The sequence below is a fragment of the Hydra viridissima genome, unplaced genomic scaffold (genome assembly GCF_058129835.1).
Source record: "Hydra viridissima isolate aposymbiotic clone 2 unplaced genomic scaffold, HvirCarnegie_v1 scaffold_11, whole genome shotgun sequence".
In the NCBI taxonomy this organism is placed as follows: domain Eukaryota; kingdom Metazoa; phylum Cnidaria; class Hydrozoa; order Anthoathecata; family Hydridae; genus Hydra; species Hydra viridissima.
The window spans coordinates 13543761-13565171 of record NW_028324310.1 but is presented as its reverse complement, the minus strand read 5'-3'; the positions used below and the strand labels follow the sequence as shown (position 1 = coordinate 13565171).

At 30.3% G+C, this 21411-nt stretch overlaps 1 protein-coding gene and 1 pseudogene across 2 annotated transcripts; one reads left to right on the top strand and one right to left on the bottom strand.

The window, feature by feature from the left end:
* The first annotated feature begins 1511 nt into the window (after positions 1-1511).
* Positions 1512-21352, top strand: LOC149882300 (uncharacterized). 2 transcript variants are annotated; one of them, XM_090066894.1, is made up of 8 exons: positions 1512-3387; positions 3757-3844; positions 4284-4341; positions 7657-8010; positions 8140-8421; positions 8768-9052; positions 20332-20440; positions 20572-21352. In XM_090066894.1, exons 3-8 carry the CDS (start codon positions 4296-4298, stop codon positions 20738-20740), a joined length of 1245 nt encoding a protein of 414 aa, XP_089923020.1. In that variant the 5' UTR covers positions 1512-3387; positions 3757-3844; positions 4284-4295; the 3' UTR covers positions 20741-21352. The 2 variants fall into 2 exon arrangements, with proteins under 2 accessions (XP_089923020.1, XP_089923019.1); XM_090066893.1 differs by lacking the exon at positions 1512-3387 and having other exon boundaries at positions 3751-3844.
* On the bottom strand, positions 17396-18964 carry LOC149882301 (uncharacterized; annotated as a pseudogene).
* Positions 21353-21411: the final 59 nt, after the last annotated feature.

The following is a 21411-nucleotide window of genomic DNA, read 5'->3' as shown; positions in this document are numbered from 1 at the left end:
AGCCTTTAAAAGTTCTGTAAATTTTCAAACTTGTACTTTTATTTTGTTTCTTTATGTAGTTAATGGTTAAAGTAACAAAAGCTTCATGACATTTTAAAAATCATAAATTTTTGATTGATTTAAAATAATCATTGATTTTTAAATAATCAAAATCTAGTATTTTAAAGTAGTTTGAATTATAATGTAGTCATGAAATTGGCACCAGCAATACCGAACCCATCTTAGAGCTAGGCTAACTCCAGTTTCCTATGTTACACATATTTGTAGAAAAAAAAGTAAGAACATATTAGCTTACCTTTTTATACCTTTTTTACAACTGTTTCAACCCTAATGCTACTCAAGCATTTTTTGTCAAGAGAGAAAAAATGTTGCTATGTTTCTACTTAAAACCATGAAAGTAAGTTTTAAGTAGAAGATCTTCAAAGCATACTTGAAAAAATAAATTATCATCGGAGAATACCAAAAGAGCCAAACGTGAGCTTTTAAAATTAACAATTCAGTTGTAAACTTTATGACAAATATAAATGTTGAAACTATTGTACATTTTAAATGTTTTAAGTTCAAACCACAACAATTTATTGACGTTTAATGTTAATCTCAGTAATTCAAGTTAATCTTAGTGACTCAAGTGTCAGAAAAGGGAGCTCAAGCTACTGCTAAGTCAAAAATTTTGTGCAAGTATGGGTTCAGCAGGTAAGCAAGTTTTTGTGGTTTCAACCTAACTGTAGACCAAAATTTATTTAATGCAAAACACCAAAGAAGAGTCATCTCTTATTTGATGTTTTGAACTAAATAAATCTAATAAACTTTGTTATAAACAAGAAAGGAAAAAAATTTTGATCATCTCAAAGAAAGACACTCAAGTAGAAGACTTCTTTTAAAAACTAGCTTTTAAAAACGTTATATCTGAGTAATTGAATAAAAAGAGTAGAGAAAAAAGTAAAAGTAAATTTGCAGATTTATCACTGATTTTCAAACATTTCAGTAGTGCATGTTAAGTTCAATAGCTTAAACTAGACTTAAAAAAAAAATTAATCGAAATTAAGTTTAAAACTCTGTCAAATAAAAGTTTAGAATGTAATAATATATATATATATATATATATATATATATATATATATATCCAGTAACCAGTAACAGGACTTCTGGTGTTGGTAACATTCACACTAAGCTTCAAAGCCAAATGAATTTTTATACCTTAAATACATTAATATTTCTAAAATACCATTTTGAAAAACTCATATAAGATGGTATATTTGAAATTTAAAATACTTATCTTCATACTGCTAGAATTTTTATTCAAAAATGAATTATCTAATTTCTTGAATTTTATTTTTTTACAAAGGCCAAGTTTGTTTTTTAGAACTAAATTTTACAATAGAAAAAATTCACAAAAATTTTTCGACAAATTGTAATTTGGGAGACTTAAAAGTTAAGAGAGTTTAATCCTGTTAAAGTGATAATCTCTTGCAATAAAATTGTTATATAGATTTTGTTATACCTTAATTTACAGCATGAAACCGTAAAATCCACGCTGAAGTGATAAGAAATAAGATAATTCAAATTATTTGTTTATTTCTTTTTTTTTAGCATTATTCGATGCTAAAATGGTTTTTTTATCAGTGAATACCAAAGAATTGTAAGAATTAGATAATTTGATATTATTGAAGCGTATGATGGTACTTCGGATGCTGCTGTCTGGATTCAACAAACTAAAGTGGTTGCTGAAATTCAAGTTTTAAAGATTGAACAAATTTTTCCAATTCCTTTCAGAGAAAAGCTTATGCTGAACACAATGCTTTAACCGTGAAATATAAAAAAAGATCGTAGAAGTCGAGCGTGTGTCAATAGCAGCGTTTTCTGTAGATGCCTACACTGCATACGAACCGTTTACAAAACGAAAATTGTGTGACAGAGAAAAAGCTGACATGTTTTTTGGCTTATTTAAGACGATTAGCTTATCTTACTAAATTATCAGAAGAGTCTATTTCGTTTTGCATTTATCGTGAGTTTGCCAGAAGTCTTATCATCAAAGTTTCGAGCCGTAATGGACCCGGTTTATATAATGTTACCCAAGGTAAGAGGTGCTTTAAGCTGTGTAAATGTGATTGACAGTGATGCTGTTAGCGCTATATCTAGACGTCATTCTACAAAAAATGCTTTAGTGTGTTAGAAATGCAAAGGTTTCAACCACATTTCAAAGAACTGCTCGCTTGCAATGAACTTGTCCTCGAAGTTCTTTAGATGTTTTAAATGAGGAAAAACACATAGCATCAAAATGCTGTAAACTTCAGGGAAACGAGTACAGGAACGAGAAATCTGCGTTACCTTGCTCCTGAACAACGGTTGAATCAGAAAATTATCTGCCATTTGTTTAAAAGCTAACGGAATGGTATCGATAGATTTTGTTGACACGGGGTGTTCAAAGAAAATTTTGAATAAAAACTTCCCTCTCTAAAGTCAATGTAGATAGTCAAACTCTTTAAAGGTGGTAACAATTGAACGAAAGGTTCGTTAGTGCATTGGATTAGCAGTGACACTTGAGGTTGATCGCATTAAAGCACGTGATGAAATCATTTTAGTGGATTTCCAACAGTTTGGAGTTGATATGTTGCTCGGAATGAGTACCATTAAGTTACTAGAAGGAGTTTCCGTTTCTCGATTGGGAAAAGCGAAGTTTGAGTCGAGTTATTGTGGGACAGCGGTTTTGAACAAAGGCAAAGTTAACAAAATTAAAACTAAAAAGAAAGATCATGAAGCAGTTTTTAATCCAACGGCTGAACTCAAAAACTTCCTTGGATTGCCAAAACCAAAGAAGTCTATACTAAGGTGGAACATTGCGAGCCTGTTGTGGTGATTGGGCTGTGCGTGGTGATGAGGGAAAAGTGTGGGTTGATGCATGCTCTTTAGAAATTGGTGCCCTTATTCAAGTTGGGGAAACTACTGTGGAAGATGCAACATGGCTGCGAAAAGAAACGTCTGACGTTCATATAAACATGACGGAATTAGAAGCTGCGATACGAGGAATGAATAAGGCTCTGAGGTGGAAGCTAAAGAAAGTGACTAATTTTACCGATGACAGTATTTTACTGGGTTACTGACGCCCTTACAAGAAAAATGATGTTTAAGATCAAAAGCGACAGGTGAAATGCTAATTCGAAAAAAACTGAGCGTGCTGCAACAACTTATTGAAGAATACATTGTCAGCGTTGAGGTAAAACTCATTCCTTCTAAAGATAATTTGGCTGACGCATTAAAAGGAGTTTGCAGCAGATGACTCAACAAACTGACTTTGGCAAAGTGTTGGAGTAGTTGGATTGGAGTCGCAGTTGCGAAGGCTTTATTTTAGTTATTACGAATTAGATAAGACTCAATATTTACCTGAAGGTATGCAGTTTCTACAAACTAATGAAAATTCATCCTAACCTGATGAGAATAAACTCTCTAAAAGTCTGTGCACTCCTGCGGCTTGTGTATGTTTAAATTGACACACAGAAGTCGCATCAAACCTTAAGCAGATTAGTTTTGTTGACTACAACAAATATTCAAATGTTAAAAACGATATTTATCATTATATTAAATCCATATTTCAACTTAAAGGTATACATTGAGGTTTAATTTATACCTTTTTCTGAATGAAACGCTAAAACTCGAAAAATAAGATTCAGCGCTAATAAAGCGTGTCTTCTAACCAAAATAGTGATTAAAATGCATTATTACAATGAAATATGCTAAGAATGTTTTATTTTACTTTAGCAATCGTTGAACGGATTTAATCGAAAGTAATTCTGCGCTGCTTCTGCGCTGCTGAAGGGTTAAAAGAAAGTAATAAAATGCTTGTGAGGTATCACAATTTCTTTTTCGAATCTTATAACGTTATAGGTGTCGATATAAGAATTATTTTAAATTTGTTTCAAATAAATAATGTAAACGTTTGTAATTTATTTTTTAATATTCCTTATTAAGAGCAAGTTGAAAGCCGAAAAAACCATATTCAAGGGCTGGTTTTAACTAACTCAGTTACTTCTTATATATATATATATATATATATATATATATATATATATATATATATATATATATATATATATATATATATATATATATATATATATATATATATATATATATATATATATATATATATATATATATTTATATATGTAAAACTGTTAAACTGTTTATATTAGTTAAAAATGTTAGCAAAAGGTTTTTAAAAATATATTTTGTTGATATGACATATTTCTTTTTCAAGCATAAAGTGAGTAAAGCTTTTTTTTTAGTTTCAAACAAAAATGTCAGTTACCTGTGTAACAATAATCCTTGCTCTTATCTCTTTCGGTAAGTTCATTGTCTCGATGATTTTTTGTTGCCTCCTAATTCTTAAAATCTCTTTTTTATCTTATCTTTATGACATATTTATAAACAAAAAATTCGAGAATGTTGAATACATGTTCGGCATTATTTTTGCTAAAATATTTGACTGCACAGTTATTATATTAAAGGGTGTCACATACTTTACTGCTATATTTAATAGAGAAAGTTTACCTTTTCAGATACAGAAATATTTATCGGATTATTAAGTTAGAATATTTAAAAAGAAAGTCAGAATATTTAGCATAACAGAGTAATCTTTTGTTTGAAAAATTTGAAAATTAAAGAGTAATCTTTTATTTGAGGAATTAAGCGTCACTAGAAAAGGCTAGTAATTTAAAAAATTTATTACCGAGGTTTGCAATTTTTGAAAATTTTTTTTTCCAATATACAGTGTACTTGAAACAGGGAAGACCGGGGGTAGTTCGCTCCAGTGTTAGTTTTTTAGCTCTGTGCATTTCTGGGTGAACTTTTTTGAAATTATCATATAGCATTTCAAAAGAATATGAATTGGGAAAGCATGTTCAAGCGTCAAACATTATAAAAAAAACCAAATGGTGGCCCAAAAAGGAAAAAAGCATGTGCCAACTTACACCGGCCCGGGGTTAATTGCCTACACTCTCAGGGTAAGTTGGTTCACAATATAAAAAGAGATAAGTTTACAAACATTAAGCATCTATTTCAAGTGCATCTTTTTTATGAAAACTCTTGATAATTTTTATTAAACAAATTTTTTTTACCTTAATATTATTGCTCTTAAGTCGATCGAATAGACCCTAACATTAGCTAACCCGAGCAGGATTTTTTGTAACATTTTGAGAACTTTCAAGTCTGTCTACTTTTCTCTCATTACTTTGCATGTCTTCAGATCTGCAATACTGATTAACTTTAGTGAGTTCTTGTAAAAAAAAGTTTTAAGTTAAAACATGTTGCCAACTTGCCCAGCGATCATTGTGCCAACTAACCCGAAAAGTTTTTTGCTCACAAAATGATTTGTAAATTTCCAAAAATGCAATATATTGAGAAACACAAAAAATCTAACAAAAAATTTACTGACTGGTAAACACAAAAAGTGATAAGTGAACGATACAACATTTACATCTATTCGAGTTTAATTGTAGCTAATGCTATTACTTTTTAAAATTGAAAATGTAATATAGTTACAAAAGTAACAAAAGTAGTAAAAAAACAAAAAAGCCGCTTTAACTTCTATGCTTATACTCTGGTACTACACTGAATGATGAATTAGTTATGTCGGAAACTTCCATGTGAGTTTCGGAGATTACTGGTGGAAAATTCCTAAGTTTAACGCAAGGTGTCAACTACTAGACCCTGTCTCCCCTACAAATTTTCCTGGGTGGTTTGGTGAGAAGTGCGGAATTTGCATATCAGCAAAGTTTGCATTTCTTCCCTTTGTGTCTAGAAATAGATTTAAATAACTGAAACATACTGTTGTTTATAGATTTATACTTTAGTTAAACCTTGCGATATATTTCAATTTGATAACTTGAAAAGCAAACATTTAATTTTAGCAGTGAAAAAAACAGGGATAGTTTAAAGTGGAACAGTGAGGGGAGGAATGGAACCGTTATAGAATCAAAGACAGTTCAATGAGTGACTAATTGTTGATATAAAAAATAAGAACCGTCACAAATTTTTTTTTCTGAACTATATTACGCAAAAATCAACGAAGTTGTATGTTTCATAAACCAACACAATTAACAATATTTCCTTATGTTCTTTTAATTGCCCCTGAAATGCTTTATGGTGACTAATATGCACTTATTTACTTTTCAGTTACACTTTTTATATTCACTGTATGAGCTTTAACAAGTATTAAGCTTAAAGCAGAGTTTTTAGCATGCTTTTTCCTTAAATACTCTACCTCATTATTCCCATCTTTATCTTTCTCACTCAATGAGCATCGTACATAAATATTTTTTGTGCTATCCAAAAAAGGAGGCTTTTAACTTTCTATTTTTTAATATTTTGTTGTCCCAGTTATCTTTCCGCAATTTTACTTCTTGAAATGTTGATGACTTAAATTTCAAGTAAATAGGACCTACACCGAGTTTAGAACTCTTTCAAAATTAAACCAGCTCTTGAAATTACCATCAAATACGATATCAATGATTAAAAAGTAACATATCACCTTCAAGAAATTATAAGTCAAATCAAGGCTGAAGAATAAGTAATACTCAAAGCACACTTTCAACCCATATCACGTTTCGTTATGGTACACATAAGCTTTATCCAAAAATGGCTGAAAAAAGAGCTCTCCCACTTCTCCATTATCTCACTACTCACCAATATCCCATTTATAAAGGGAAACATTGTTTATAAGACTGACTATAAGAGAGGACCTTTTCAATTTGTCTCTTTAACTTCTTTTTCAAATATATTTTACGAATTCTGAATGAAATAGGTCAGTGAAAAATTATTTGCACTCTGAAAATATGTCCTATCTTTATACACAAACAAAAAGTTGTTAACTAATTTAATATAATTAAAAAGGATAGTCGTATGCTTTACCAGTTTTATTTACAGAAGTTCTATAAGGTTAAACCTTATTAATTGCTGTTGAAACGGAGTCTTTCTCTCTTGTCTGTATTTGCAGTGTAGGGTCATCGCTAAGGTTTTGTCTTAACTGATTATTTAGTGTGTTAAATACGCCTCCATAATAATTTAGATGAAGGAAGTAAATAAACTATTAAACAGGAATTTTTAATTCCAGTATTTGGTACTATTTGCAAAAGAATCTTCTTTAAAAAGCTGAAATGAATCATCCTAAACTAGATTTAGGAAAGCATTTCACTAAAAATTCAACAATTTTCAGCGCAGTTTAATTTAGTCTAATATTGGTTGTTTTCAAAAACGTTAAATGGATATTTAAATCATATAATAGTAATAGTAATTAAAAGCTATCAAACCGACAATTTCTTCACACAATCTTTTTTGAGTATGCTTGCAATGAAAGTGAGCTTTTCTGGCATAACATTCTCTGAAAAAATTCAGGCTCAATTCTGAAGTGACACGATCTTAATATATAACTTGAAATTCCCACTTTAAAGAAAAAAACCATTTAAAGAGAAACGAAGATAAAAGACGCCCTAAATCATCCTCTTCTCTAGGCTACTGATTTCATTCGTCAATATTTTTTTATGAAGACTTTAATCGAATTATTTGCTTTAAGATGAAAAATTTACGTTGTCAATTAAGTGTAGTTAATAGTTGTATTTTGTGTTAATTAACATTTTTAAAGAGGGTTTTCCTTTTCTTTAGCCACAACTGCATCAATTAACAACTCAGTTAGCAAAGTAGATTTAAAAGAAGGAGATAATGTCGATATCACAACTGCTATCTCATATGAAGAAGGAGAAAATTTAGTTTACTTAAAACTTTTATTTAATGATATGATAATTGCACAGGATACTGGCAATAGTTTCAGCCTTACAGTATATGCTATAAGAGTGTTTGGAAATAGAGTCTCTTGCAGTGTATCTGGTTTTAAGTATAAGTTATCCATTGCTAGTTTGTATATCAATGATTCTGTGATTTTAAGAGTACAGTTCCTTTATTTAAAGCCTAACAACGCTTATGGGCGCAATGACTCTGAAGTATCAATTAATGTTAACGGTTTGATGTTTTACAAATACATATTTTTTGCATTTGATATTAAAAATAACATTCTTTTAAACGAAGTGCTCGTGCCTCATATATTGATTTAAAGTGCTTCCTTGTATGTAAAGTGTTTTTTTATTTTAGCTGACCCGACGATCTTGAGTTTCCCTGAGTTGCTTTACGTTAAGGAAGGTGAGACACTGGCTTTTGAAACAACAATATATGGGAAGCCGAAGCCTGTTAGTATTATAAAACTTCCAGAACGAACATACGAGGCTAAAAGTTCAACCGAAACACAAAACAATACATACAAGTTTGTTTATGACTTGGGTAAAATAACAGCAAATGACTGTGGTATGGTTTTGCAACTAAATGTTTCTGGAAATGGAAAAGTTATTTATCGAAGTTCTACTGTGAGAGTTCAATGTACGTGATTATAAAATAGGACTAGGAAGTATTTTAAAGATATTTCGTAGGTTTTAATTCTTTCGATATATTACATAGATTTTTAAAATAATGCTGGTCATTAATGATTTTGAAAAATGTTTTATCTCTTGAATATAACCTCTTTGAAAAATAAAATATCCTTATCCTTTAATAGTTCGTGCTTTAAAATCTTACTGACATAAAGGGAGTGCTAACTCACGCAAGCGGCTTAATGATCACATTTGTGTATGAAAATCACAAAACCTTTTTTGGAAAACCTTTTTTGTATTAGGGATAATCTGAACTTCTGTTTTTGTTAAAGTCTACTTTAACAATTTTTGTACAGTTACGCCACCAATGTTAACAGAAGTATCAGTGGTGCAATTATGGGATTTCTCGGTTATAGTAAAATGGAAACCTATTTCTTCTGGTAATTGTTATGTGTTGTACAATGTCGAGTTTTTAAATAGCACTAATCAGGTTGTCTATCAACATGTTGTAAACAATCCAACAGAAGTTTCAATAACAAACACTGCTAATGCTACAAGTGTAAAACTATACGCTGTTGTTAATAGTACGATTGGGGTATATTTTATTCAGAAAATACCATCAAAAACTGAAGAAATAAAAGGTACAGTCAAAAGTTATTTTTCTATTTGCTCATCTGTTATATTTACTCTTAATTATATTGCTTACTAGAGGCTTTGGAAGTTTTTCCCAATAACTCTTTGCATTAAAATTGGGTGAATCTGACCAGGATTTTGGTTAAATTAAATATTTAGTTTAAATTAAAGTTTTGAATGAACTGAAAATTGAAATTTCATATCAAATTTAAAGATTAAAGTATTATCAGATTTTAGTTTAATTGTAGCAGATTTAGTTCAATATAGTTTGCTCAAACATCTTTCTGCTTATTAAGTGAGAATATGCTAAAGTAAAGCACACATTAGTTCTAATTATTTGTAAACTTTTTTTCTAAAATCTTTCAACTTAAAAAAGTTAATCCTTAAAAATCATTCTCATGGTGACTCCTTTAATTCACAAAAATTCCTAATTTCTTACAATTAGAGATGCTCCTGATTATTTGCTCCTTCAAACAATCTCTTAGAGGGGTATCTGAACATGACTAGAAATAATTTTTTAAATTTTTCAAAAGTATACTATGCAAGAAAATGAGGTTTGAGGCTTTAAGCATAATCTATAGATTTATTCTATAAAGATGTGATTTTCTAAGGCAAAACATGCCACTTAAACCAGGTGCCAGTTCTCAAAGTTCTAGGGGAATCTAATAGAATCAAAATAAATGAGATCACAGTCAGTAAGTAGGTTTGTCCAACACAAAAGTATATCTGACCCACTGAATTGAATGTCCATCACCAAGTCTCATTGTTTACCCTTACACGGCATTGTGCGTCATCTGAGTATCCAAAAGCTCAAATGGTTATGAACCTCAGTAACTTCTTTTTCCCCAACACAAATCTCTAAATGCTTATAAATATGATTTACTGCACCAACCATTAAACAATAACTCCAATACTAAAGAATCACAAGTTTTAAGAGCCTCTTCTTTCTATGGTTCTTTTCCCATTTCAAATATAGCAAGATTGGGAAGTAAACATAGCACTAGGACAGGGGTGGCGAACCTTTCTGAGCTTGGGGGACGAATGACCCTTAAAAAAATTGTTTTGGGGCCGCACTAATAAATATGCAAATTTGGCGTATTGTACTCGTACTAATGTTATATTTCTTAAAGCATCTTGTATCACAATATTTCTTAATGTATCATGTATCACAAAAGTTATCAATGACTTTTCTGATTCTGTTTCTTTTGAACCAGAACTTGAATATTTGGCTCTATCTTCGTAGTTTTAAGCTTCAGTTGGTCTTCCAGATGCTCATCGGTCAACTGTGACCTTAAACAAGACTTGATAAATGTCATGTGTGAATACGTAGATTTTCAGCAGTAGGTTGTACCTAAGCAGCTCAGAAGACGCCTGGCAATTTGACGGAGTTTTGGATACTCAACTTCAGTTTTTCAAATTTCCAATGGATCCTTCTTGTTGTCAAAGAGAAATTTAAGGATACTGTCCTCAGAAAGCTCAATCAATTCCATTTGTAAATATTCTGGAGCTGTTGAAATTTCAACGAGATGAGGCTGAAAAGCTAGTTTCAGTGTTTCATTATGTTCTTCAAAGTCTTTAAACCTGTCATTAAATTCTGCAATCAAAGAATCTAGGACTGTTTCATATCTTGATATACCATTATTTTCCAACCTTTTCTCATTTTTTTGTTCAAGAATAATTTTTGTGAGCTCTGGGAATTGATAAATTTGACTTAGAAATAATATCTTTGAGAAAAACAAGTTTTTTCTTGAATGCCTGAATCTGTTGCCACATTTCATAGATTGACTTTTTCCTTGCAATGAACTATTCAGCATGTTATGCTTTGCCATCAGATCGCAGAGGAAAGCAGCATCTCTACAAAATTCTGGATTAGAAAGCTCACAGATCTCCTTTTAACTTGTAAAAAACTCCTCAATTTGTTTTCGAAGCTCCAGCAATTTTTGCAGTGCTAACCCATGTGACAGCCAAGGAACTTTGGAATAGTAAGGAAGATCCACAGAATATGTTTCTTCAACAGATTTCAGAAGGTTTCGAAACTGTCGATGGTGTGAAGAATTTGCTCGTATATAATTTACAATCCCTATAGCTTTTTTAATGTGTCATCCAAAGTAGCAGCTTTTATACAAAGACTTTGCTGATGGAGAATACAATAAAATGTAATCAGACAATCTGGATCAGGCAATTCTTTTTTCAGGAAAGCAATTAACCCCTCATTTTTTCCACGCATAGAAGGAGCTCCATCAGAACAAATGCTGACTAGATTTTTCAACTGAAGTTGAGCCTGATAAAATTTTTTCTTTGAAAGCAGCAAATATATCACAGCCTCGTGTTTTTCCTTTCAGTGTTGCTAAAGCAAACAACTCTTTATAACATTTGAAGTCTGCAGTTATAACCCGAATAAATAACAGAAGTTGGGCAGAATCAGTCACATCAGTGGACTGATCTAAAGCAATTGAATAATTTGCGTCCTCCATTTGACATATTGAGATTAATTGCTCAGAACTATTTGTAGCAAGCTCATGTTGACGGTCCATAATTTTTCGCCGAGAAAGCGGAAGCTGCTTATACTTATCCACTTTATCTGGATCCATAAATGACACTGCTTCAATGAGGCAAGCCTTCAAGGTTTCAATATCACTATATGGTTTTCCTTCTTTGCCAAGAATGAGAGCAATTTTATATGTTGCTTCAGTTGCTCTATTTCCATGTTCTTGAACAATTGAAAATGTCTGCTATTGTTTACTCTTTTGAGACTTCAGTTTTGCTAATGCATTTTTTCGCGCTTCTCCCTCTAATTTTGCATACTTATGATTCTTATGAATGTTTTCATAATGTCTCTTTGCAGTAGCATTCTTCAAAGTAGTAATTGTGAGGTCACACAACAAGCAAAGCATTTTATCCTTGGTTGGAATCATCCTCCCATTTTTCATTAAAAGACTGATTTTCCTCTTGCACTGTTCTTGCTTTTTTAGGGAGAACTGACATTTTGATACTAGTTAAAAATTAGACATAAATAGAAAACCATGATATACATTATAATACAAAAACTTACAGTCAATTGATTTCTACTGTCACAAAAAAAAATCCGTACGGTGTTTTTATTTATTCATTTTGCTTTGTTTTGTTGTTATTTCTGTCAATCAATTACTACTGTACCAGCTTTGCATAGTTAAACAATTTTTTCCCTTAACTAACATTACCATTCATAGACTTTACTATAACTAAAATGTAAAAAGAAAATAATTTTTTAAATTTCATTATTTTCTCTAAAATATTTAAAAAAAAATTTAAGTTCTTAATTTTACATTTCGGGGCCGCACAAAGAGTGTCTGGGGGCCGCAGGTTCCCCACCCCTGCATTAAGAGATAATCCACAGATAGTTTGCCAAAGTTCACGGTAAGCAATATTGTCAATATTTATCTAATTGAAAAAGTTTTAAACTGAAAAGCAGATGACAGTAGATATCAACTTTAATAAGATAATGGACGTTTTTGCCAACAAAAAGGTAGAAAATTCAAACTGTCGTTTGAAATTATTAAACTTTTAATAGAAAACAAGTATAATTGCTCCTTACATATCTTTAAAGAACAAAAAGTTTAAGTGGTGATGGATCGACATAAACTCCACCACGCTCCTAGTTCAAAAAAACCCTTAAAAATTTTGTTTTAAATAAAAACTTCTATTAGTTTGAAGATTTTTTTGTTCATACTTTTAAAGGATTTTCCAAGCGAACTTTTGTAAAATTGCTCCAAGTTTGCTGCACAGATGTTTTGAGTTCTTATAACATCCATTCACAGTTTCATAACTATTTTTCTTCAAATTAAAATACATTTTGTGGAAACAAGCTGCGACACATACCAAAACTGTTCCGCTTTGTTATAACTTGTAGCAAAGATACGAAGGCTTTTAAACCATCAGACCCATCTAAGTTAAACTTTTTATGAGTGAAGAAATTAAATTCAGTATTTTTCTCTGCACTCCAGCTAACGCCAAGCACCATATCTAAGAATGTAGCAATCTGATTATTTTTCTATTTCTACATTTTGAGTGATCTTTGTTGTAGTTTTCACTTAAATTCAAAAAGTTATTCACCAAATGATAAAACCTTTTGGTTAATTTGAACTTTGTTGATTGGACAAACCTTCATCTTTGTAAACAACAATTTTGGCTTTAACTTCCATCTTTAAAACCTTTCCACATTTTAATTACTAAATAACAAATTTTGATTAATGATAAGACTTCCAGATAGGACAAAAAAGCAAGTTTCACTAAAAGTCCCATCAACTCCAATATATTCTAAATAATATATATATATATATATATATATATATATATATATATATATATATATATATATATATATATATATATATATATATATATATATATATATATATATATATATATATATATATATATATATTTAAATATGACTTGAATGTTAAGATCTTGTATAAGAGTGTATGTTATATTAATAAGAAAACATCAAATAATACTTATTCTCTATATACAAATATTGTAAAAACAAATCTAAATTACCACGCTATAGCCAACCTGGAACTTAGTTAATTGAATGCAACTGTTTAAAAAAATACGTTGGCGAAACGAACTTACATATTAGAACTCGAACCCAACAGCCTCAAAAAAGCTTAAACAAGGGCAAGCATCATCAGTTTGCAACACCCACATATAGTAAATCATGTTCAGAAGAAATTAACATGGAGAAAACTAAAACTCTCAAAGTAGAGATAAAAAAATTTGATCGATAGGTCCGTGAGGCTCTTAAGATCTTACAGAGGCATCAATGTTACTCTCTAAATGGCGTTATAAATCTGGATAATGAGCAATTAGTAAGTTTGTAAGGATAAAAAAGAAAGAAGCCATTCCACTGTTGACGTCAGTTAAGTTTAAACTCTTTTTTGTAACTTAAAGTAATTTTAAAAGTTGATGATGTTGGTAACCATAATCCAGCGAAAATTTCTTATAATAAATTAACATTTGTATTTAGATAATACGTGTTATTTGATGTTTTCTTATATATATATATATATATATATATATATATATATATATATATATATATATATATATATATATACATGGCCGCCGAGAGAAATTTCGGGCCCCGGGGAATTTTTCTTAAGGGGCCCACATTATGATCAATTACATACTCAGGACCAAAAGAAGCGTGCTCTGGTCATTGAAAATGAAAAATAAAAGTTAATTAAATCTTTTAAAAGTCAAAACTATTTAAATATTTTAAAAATTACTTTAAAAAATTGTTTGTACACACGCGGGGCCCCGGGAATCTTCCCCGTCCACCCCCCCCCCTCTCGGCGGCCATGTATATATATATATATATGTATATATGTTTAGAATGGTGATCATACAGATTACACACTCAATAACTCAATAATAATTTCTTTTAATTGCATTTTATAACTTACAAGTTGGAACTTGCACTTTTTTTTTGGAATTAAATACGACAATAGGGCAGTAAAAGCCTTTAATATCAAATTTTGTCATGAGGATTTGCTCAATGATACGGACATTGTTGATATTATTTGTAAAGTATATTTAACTGTCTAGTATCAACTGAACATGGGGCGAAACAAAAATTGTTCTGCATAAAAAAGAAAAATAATTTTCAAAATGTTATCGAATGGACTTTATATTTTTCATATTTCGCATCGATCAGAGTGTTCTAGAAAATTGGTTTAAAAGTATCGTAAACATATTGAAAAATACAATAATACTGATGATGAAATTCTAAAACCAACGCCAAGAAAAACTTCGACCAAAATGGATTGCCAAACTGTTTGAATCATATTGAATTTTCATAAAATAAAAATCAAAATTGAAGAACACTATCATGTAGTTGTGTCAGCCCCAACCAATTGTCGCCGTTTACTACAGGTCGGCTTTCGAGGCTATATAGCAAATAAGAAACCCCTTTGTTTCAAAACAAAATTGACTAAAGCGATTAAGGTTCGCAAAAATGTTCCTAAATAAAAATGTTTTTCTTTAGAAAATCTTTTTATGGACTTATGAATCCATGTTTAACCTATTTCAGTCTGAAGAGAAAGTATATATTGGGGGCCCATTGAAGTAAAAAAACAACCCGTTGTATTCTCCAAAGACAGTCAAGCAAAGTGGGGGGAATTTTAAGGTTTGGGAGGTTATGTCCTGGCATGTTATGGATCTCTGAACAAAATTGATGGTAAATTCACGAAAACACTTTTTCAAGCAGAGAGAGCAATTTTAGGCTTTTCAATTTTTCACTTTCTAGTGAAATTGTAATGTTTTTGAACCAATAATGGAACATGTTAATTCGTGAAATTGACACTGAAAGTTGAGATATAATTCAACCGTAACATATTGTTAAGACTTTTTAGTTTTATGACTTAATAAGTTGTGTTTAAAAAATTCAATTTTCTTTAACCACTTTTGATCAGTTTTATTTTCAAATTTGATGACGTGTTTCAAATTTGATGACGTGTTCAAAATAAAAAGTTTCTAATGAATCTTCAAATGTCATTTCTCCCTTAGCTACTTCAAAGACAATGGAAATTAAAACAATTTTTTTCTCAGACGAAATAATTAGATTTAATTTTTTTAACTTTTGTAACCAGGGATACATATATTCTCAATTCCACCAACTTACATTATTGGAAAGCTTTAGGTAGTTTTGACCATTTCTGATAAACTGTGAAATAAATTGAGACAAAATATTTTTTTTTTTCTGCAAAAACATAAAATCTGATGTAGCAATTAATAAATCAGTGATTACAGAACCGCATTATCGATGCAATGACGCTCAGTGCATACTTTTGTGGTGAACGTCGGTCAAGAAAATGGGGTGATAAATTTAAACTGTAATAAAAAATCTTACAGTATAAAATTTAATACTAAAATAAAATTTCTTAAAAAGAAACGTATTAAAATGATGTCATCAAAACAAATTAGTATTTCTATAATTTTAAACAAAATCTTTATATACAGCATCAGGCAATAGTCCGGACACTTCTCGGACTTCTTTGAATGTTAGTGGAACTGATTTTTTGTTCGGAGGTTTTTGTCTGTAAAGTGTTGGTTATGTCAAAACTCAAACTTTAAAGATGTTCGATGAGTTAAACCACTTTAAAATGCATTAATTCTATTAACTGTAAAAAATAGTTACCCGAAAATGTGGTGGCAGACTTGGCATTTAGTCAACGATAGATACTTGGCTCCATAAAACAGTGGTTTAGTAATGGACATTTATTATGCGCATGCGTTATATTTTGCTCAAATGTTGGTAAACAATAATTTTCGCAAGTAAACAGAGAACAACTAATAAAGTTGCCTAAACTTCAAATTAGATTTATTTGTAGATATTTCTAAATAGTCTATAAGAAATGATATCAAAACAATACTTTAGGTATGGTATGTGTCATCAAAGCTATCATTTAAATAATTTTAAAAGGAGAATAGAAGTTGGACTTATGTGAAACTTAGCTGTTTTTTAGGCGAAGTTTAACCTGTGCTTACATTATAGTCTATATTCAAAAGTTTTAAATTTTTTAGTGACTATCTTGATTTTTTTTTGAAAATATAAAAGTTTGTAAATCATCTAAAGCAAAAATCGAAAACCGGTTACTTTTTTGTGATAGTATAATGCTTTTAAAGATTGGTAAGTTTTCTTTTTACTTGAAAGGTTAAAAATACTGACAAAAATGCTATGTAGGCTTTAATACTGCGATTTGTTTTCTTTAAATCATTTTGCGGTATTTTATCGGATTATTTTTAGTACCTACAATTTTCCTTTTTCTTGGCTGAGCGTTTTTTTGGTATTTTTTTACAGTTGGGTTGTTTTTTACGAAATGCTCATTCATTATGGTTTTTAATCTACGTAGTCCTTTCATATGGCAGTAGGTACTCTTCATGCGGTTGATTTCAGCATGAATACTTTCTCCTCATTGCTCTCCATGAGTACCTAGTCCTACTCCCCATTTTCTAATGAAAGGTAGTGCATGGTACTCCAGCATATGAAGCTTGGGTGTGATTGAAGCGTTTGGCCAGTTTTCACGGAAGTACTTCATGAAATCTTTGATTCAATTTTCTGTAACCAATAATATGTATTAGCCTAATGCCAAAACTAATGCAACAATATGTTAAATATTGTTGTATTTACAGTATTGCATTTAATTTATTATAGTATTTTTAAGTAATTTAAATAATTGCAGTATGTTAAAGTATTTTTTAAAAAAGATTTGTTTGTACCTATCTGGTCTCTCTAGTACATTTGTTATATGTCCTTGTAGATTTTCGATATATGCACATGGCAATTCCTTAATTTCATTAGAACCTTTTTAATCTTTTTCTTCAACCATAAATGGAGCGTTTTTAACAATAAGATCATCACATGACCATTTCTTTGCCACATTTCTTTGTTTTGCATTAGAAGCACATATTACATTGTTGTTTTTCAACCACCTAAAATGATAATGTTTTTTTATTATCAATAACTATTAAAAGTATTGAATTTGTCTTTTCAAGATTTCTATATAACAATTGCAATCTTGTGTACCTAGATAACATTTTCATGTTGACATAAGTACTGCTCATGTTTGCTTTTAAACTGATCATTTCTTCAGCAGATATTCTGGCTTTTAAAATATTTGATTTGCTCAGAATATATTCTTTTTCATTTTCATTAAATGATTTCAAAAGAGTAGCAGTTTGCTTGATTGTAGAACTGATGATTTCTCCACATGTTTTGCTCATATAATATTTTAGCTGTAATTGTCGTCTGCGAATTGTGCGTAAACATACATCTGAACTTTCTTTGTAGGCTATTGGTGTTGATGTAAAGCATAAGGGCTAAAATATTGTGTAATTTATTTAAAATATTCAACAAATCATACTATAGTTTCCTATTATAAAATTAAAAGCATTTTTGTTTTCTTATAGTAATTTTACAGTCTCTGTTTTTGTAAAGATAGTCTTACCTTGGTCCATCTCTCGGAAATTCAATTACATTGGATATTGTTTGAGATATTTTTTGTTTTATTGTATGCAGAGCAGCATCTTCAATAATTCTTGGTATAACACTTGTTGAATCCAATGCAAATATATTTGAAAAGTTTATTTGTGAAGTTGATGACGATGATATTTATGTTGTTGAACTTGATATCGAAGTTGTCTGACAAGTTTTTTGATGTTTCTTTCGTTCTGACAGTTGTGTGACTTTAAACAATCTACCACAAACTTGCTTGCATACTTCTTGCAAATTTTCTATCATTTCAATTACATTGGTTGATGAAATTAACCCATCACTTGAAATTGAAAAGGAACATTTAGGGCATTTTATTTTTGATATTAGTTTGCTAATGATAAGTGGTAATAGATATGGTGCGCAGAATGAATGAAGATAGTTTTTTATAATAATTGGTTTGTGCATAATGTCGTTACAAATAGTACAAACACAAAGATGCACATGAGGGTTTAAAGTGCAGTTAACATCTTGCAGTTTAAGATTAAACTTTTGTTTGAGGTAAAAGTTTAGATTATATGTTATTTATTATGTCTAGTCCAAATATTTTCAGTATAACTAATGCTTAAAGGTCTCCCACTTATCTTTTTCTTTTTCTTTTCTTCCTTTATTGGCTTTAAAGCAAACACATTCAGTTAGATTGCAATTTTCAGTCCATGATCTTAATTTTAGTTCAGTGTTTGAACCATTTTCAATATTTCTTAATATTGAAAAGCATCTATGACAATATTCTTGAGGATGCATATTTGGGTGGTCCTTATCGATTCGGATAAATAAACAAAATTTTATTCTAACAATTTTTTGTTAAAAGAACACTATCATTATCTAGACTTTCTTCACATATTCTGCATAATGTTTTTAGTTTTGTTTCATGAGACTCAGTCATTTTTACGTGTTTTTTTATTGCTAAAAAATTTTTAAACTTAAAAAAGTAACCGGATTCTGATTTTTTTTTTTATTATAAAGATAAAACCATCTTTATTTTAAATATACATAGCTTTAAAGCATAAAAATTCTAATAAACGCTTAATTATTATGTTTTAGTAGTAAGGATGACCATAAAATAGTTTCCGACTTTCCTGCGTATTTTATCACATAAAAATTAATAAATTTAAGTATTTCAAATAAAATGTGTTTTCCTTGGTCACACATTTTATCAGTTTATAAATTTATATCTGGTATATACATCTTCAAAGCAATTATATGACCTTTTTTCTTAGGTTACGTTAAAAGACCATTACAAAAAAAAATCAAAATTACGATGTTGTTGTTTTTAAAGTAACGCATGCGCATAATAAATGTCCGCAAATGCTTAAAATTAAACCACCGTGATAAATATCTCGAAGACTATTTCTGGAAAAACAAAGGATAAAACTTTTCGCAACCATCAGAAATTTGAGATCCCTTTCAAACAAGTTGACTCGGATTTGATGGCTTATACTTCGAGTAATGTTATTTTGTGTACTGAAATGCGAGCTGGCTCATTTATCTTCGTTTTCTTAACTGGTCTGTTCAAGAAGGCAAACTCTTGGTCACAGAGACTTTTAAAGAATATTTCTTCTTACTTTTCATCATTGTCTGAAGAATCTTGGATTTTTGCATAAGCCTTGTGGTTTTCACTTTTTTCCTCTCTTGTTGGTCTTTAAACAACTCTGGACGATTGATTGCAGAGAAACCTTCCGTCATTCTTTTTCATGTCGTTCAACTTAAACGTATTCCTAGACCTTTTGTTTCGAAATGGACTGTTTCATGTCACTAATTTTTATTTTCCATTCATTGCATACAGTTAACTGCTTACATGGGGGCCGCACGGAACTAAACCCATTCACCGCTTCGTATTAATGCGGTGCGCCGACGTTGTAAAAGCTTAATATGGATCTTCTGATAAAACACTTAAAAAATGGCAATAGTGAGCAAATTATGAGCTAGACATACATTAAAAAGTATGTTTTGGTCTGCTTATATGTTCATATTGATGAACATAAATAAATTTAAAAGTTCCAGGAATATCAAATCGATGAATAAAAGAACGTTTTTGACGCAACAAATATTGTTTTTGGAACATTAGGTGAATAAGGATCGATAAAAAAATTTTGGATTTAGTTTCTTAGCATTTGGGTGCTGATCTTCTCTTCATCCTTAATTATGAAGTTCCTAGAATTATATGAGGACATATTAGCGTAACTGAATTCTGTGAATGATCTGCGTGTGAAGGATCAAATTTTTATCATATGTTTTTTTGAATTGATTTAGCACCAAAGAGTTATTCAATTGATGTTGGTGCTGCTGTCGGAGCTGCAGTCGGAGCTGCTGTAACCGTAATTGTAATAATGGTTGTGACTTTACTCATATATCGTAAAACGTAAGCAAATTTTAAACTTTGCAAGTTTTTATTTTAATCTTTAGATTACAAAAAAAAAAAAACAAAAACAACAACAACTACAAAAAAAAAACCAAATACGAAGAACAGATTTTTAAAACTTTTATTTTAAGAAACGAGGGAACAGGAACAAATGAGCAACCAGGAGTACAACATAATAACCAAAATCGCGAATATCAAGGCATGAATCCTGTCCCAGTTCAGTCTTACGCGATATTTTCGGATCAGGATCAAGTAGTATTAGAAGTAGAGCAAGATGAATCACTGGAAGCTGAGTCATGATTACAACCTACTCTTATCAGGAACAATCTATTTGATATGAAGATGTTTTACAGTCATCTTTGATAATTAATCATCTAAATTTCAAGTTGCAATTGGAGCAAAGATGCTTTAATGACGATAGATTCAGCTAGTCCTTTGAGAAAGGATTTTAGTGCCGTACCTACTATTTTGATTCAATGAAGCATAGCATTGATTTAGATATTAAATAATAGCATGAACATCTTAGGTATAAAATATATATATTGACAAAGTAATATAAGAAAATATATTTACAGAAAAAAAAAGTAGCAAAATTTTGAAAAATTACAACTAAAGGATCTTTTAAAAATATATCTTTAAAAGCACATCAAATTAGTACTTGATGGCATATCTATTGTTTTTAATAAGCTCAGAACATCGATAAGAGAATTCGATAGATTTGATAAGTTTGTCAATCTGAATTTGTTTAATTTGTGACCAGGCAGTTTGAAGTTCTGATTAAATTCTTCAGCGTTTCTGAACCTACCATGCAAACATGCTATTAGTTTCTAAGTTTAAGGCTATAAAAAAAAAAGATTTTCTGAAAAAAAACTTCTTCTTCTGACTTATTTCTAGACAAAAGCGTTACATAAAGTCATCATTATCTTCACATCCAACATTGAAGGGGAAGGAGTGCTTTGGCTAGCCAAAAT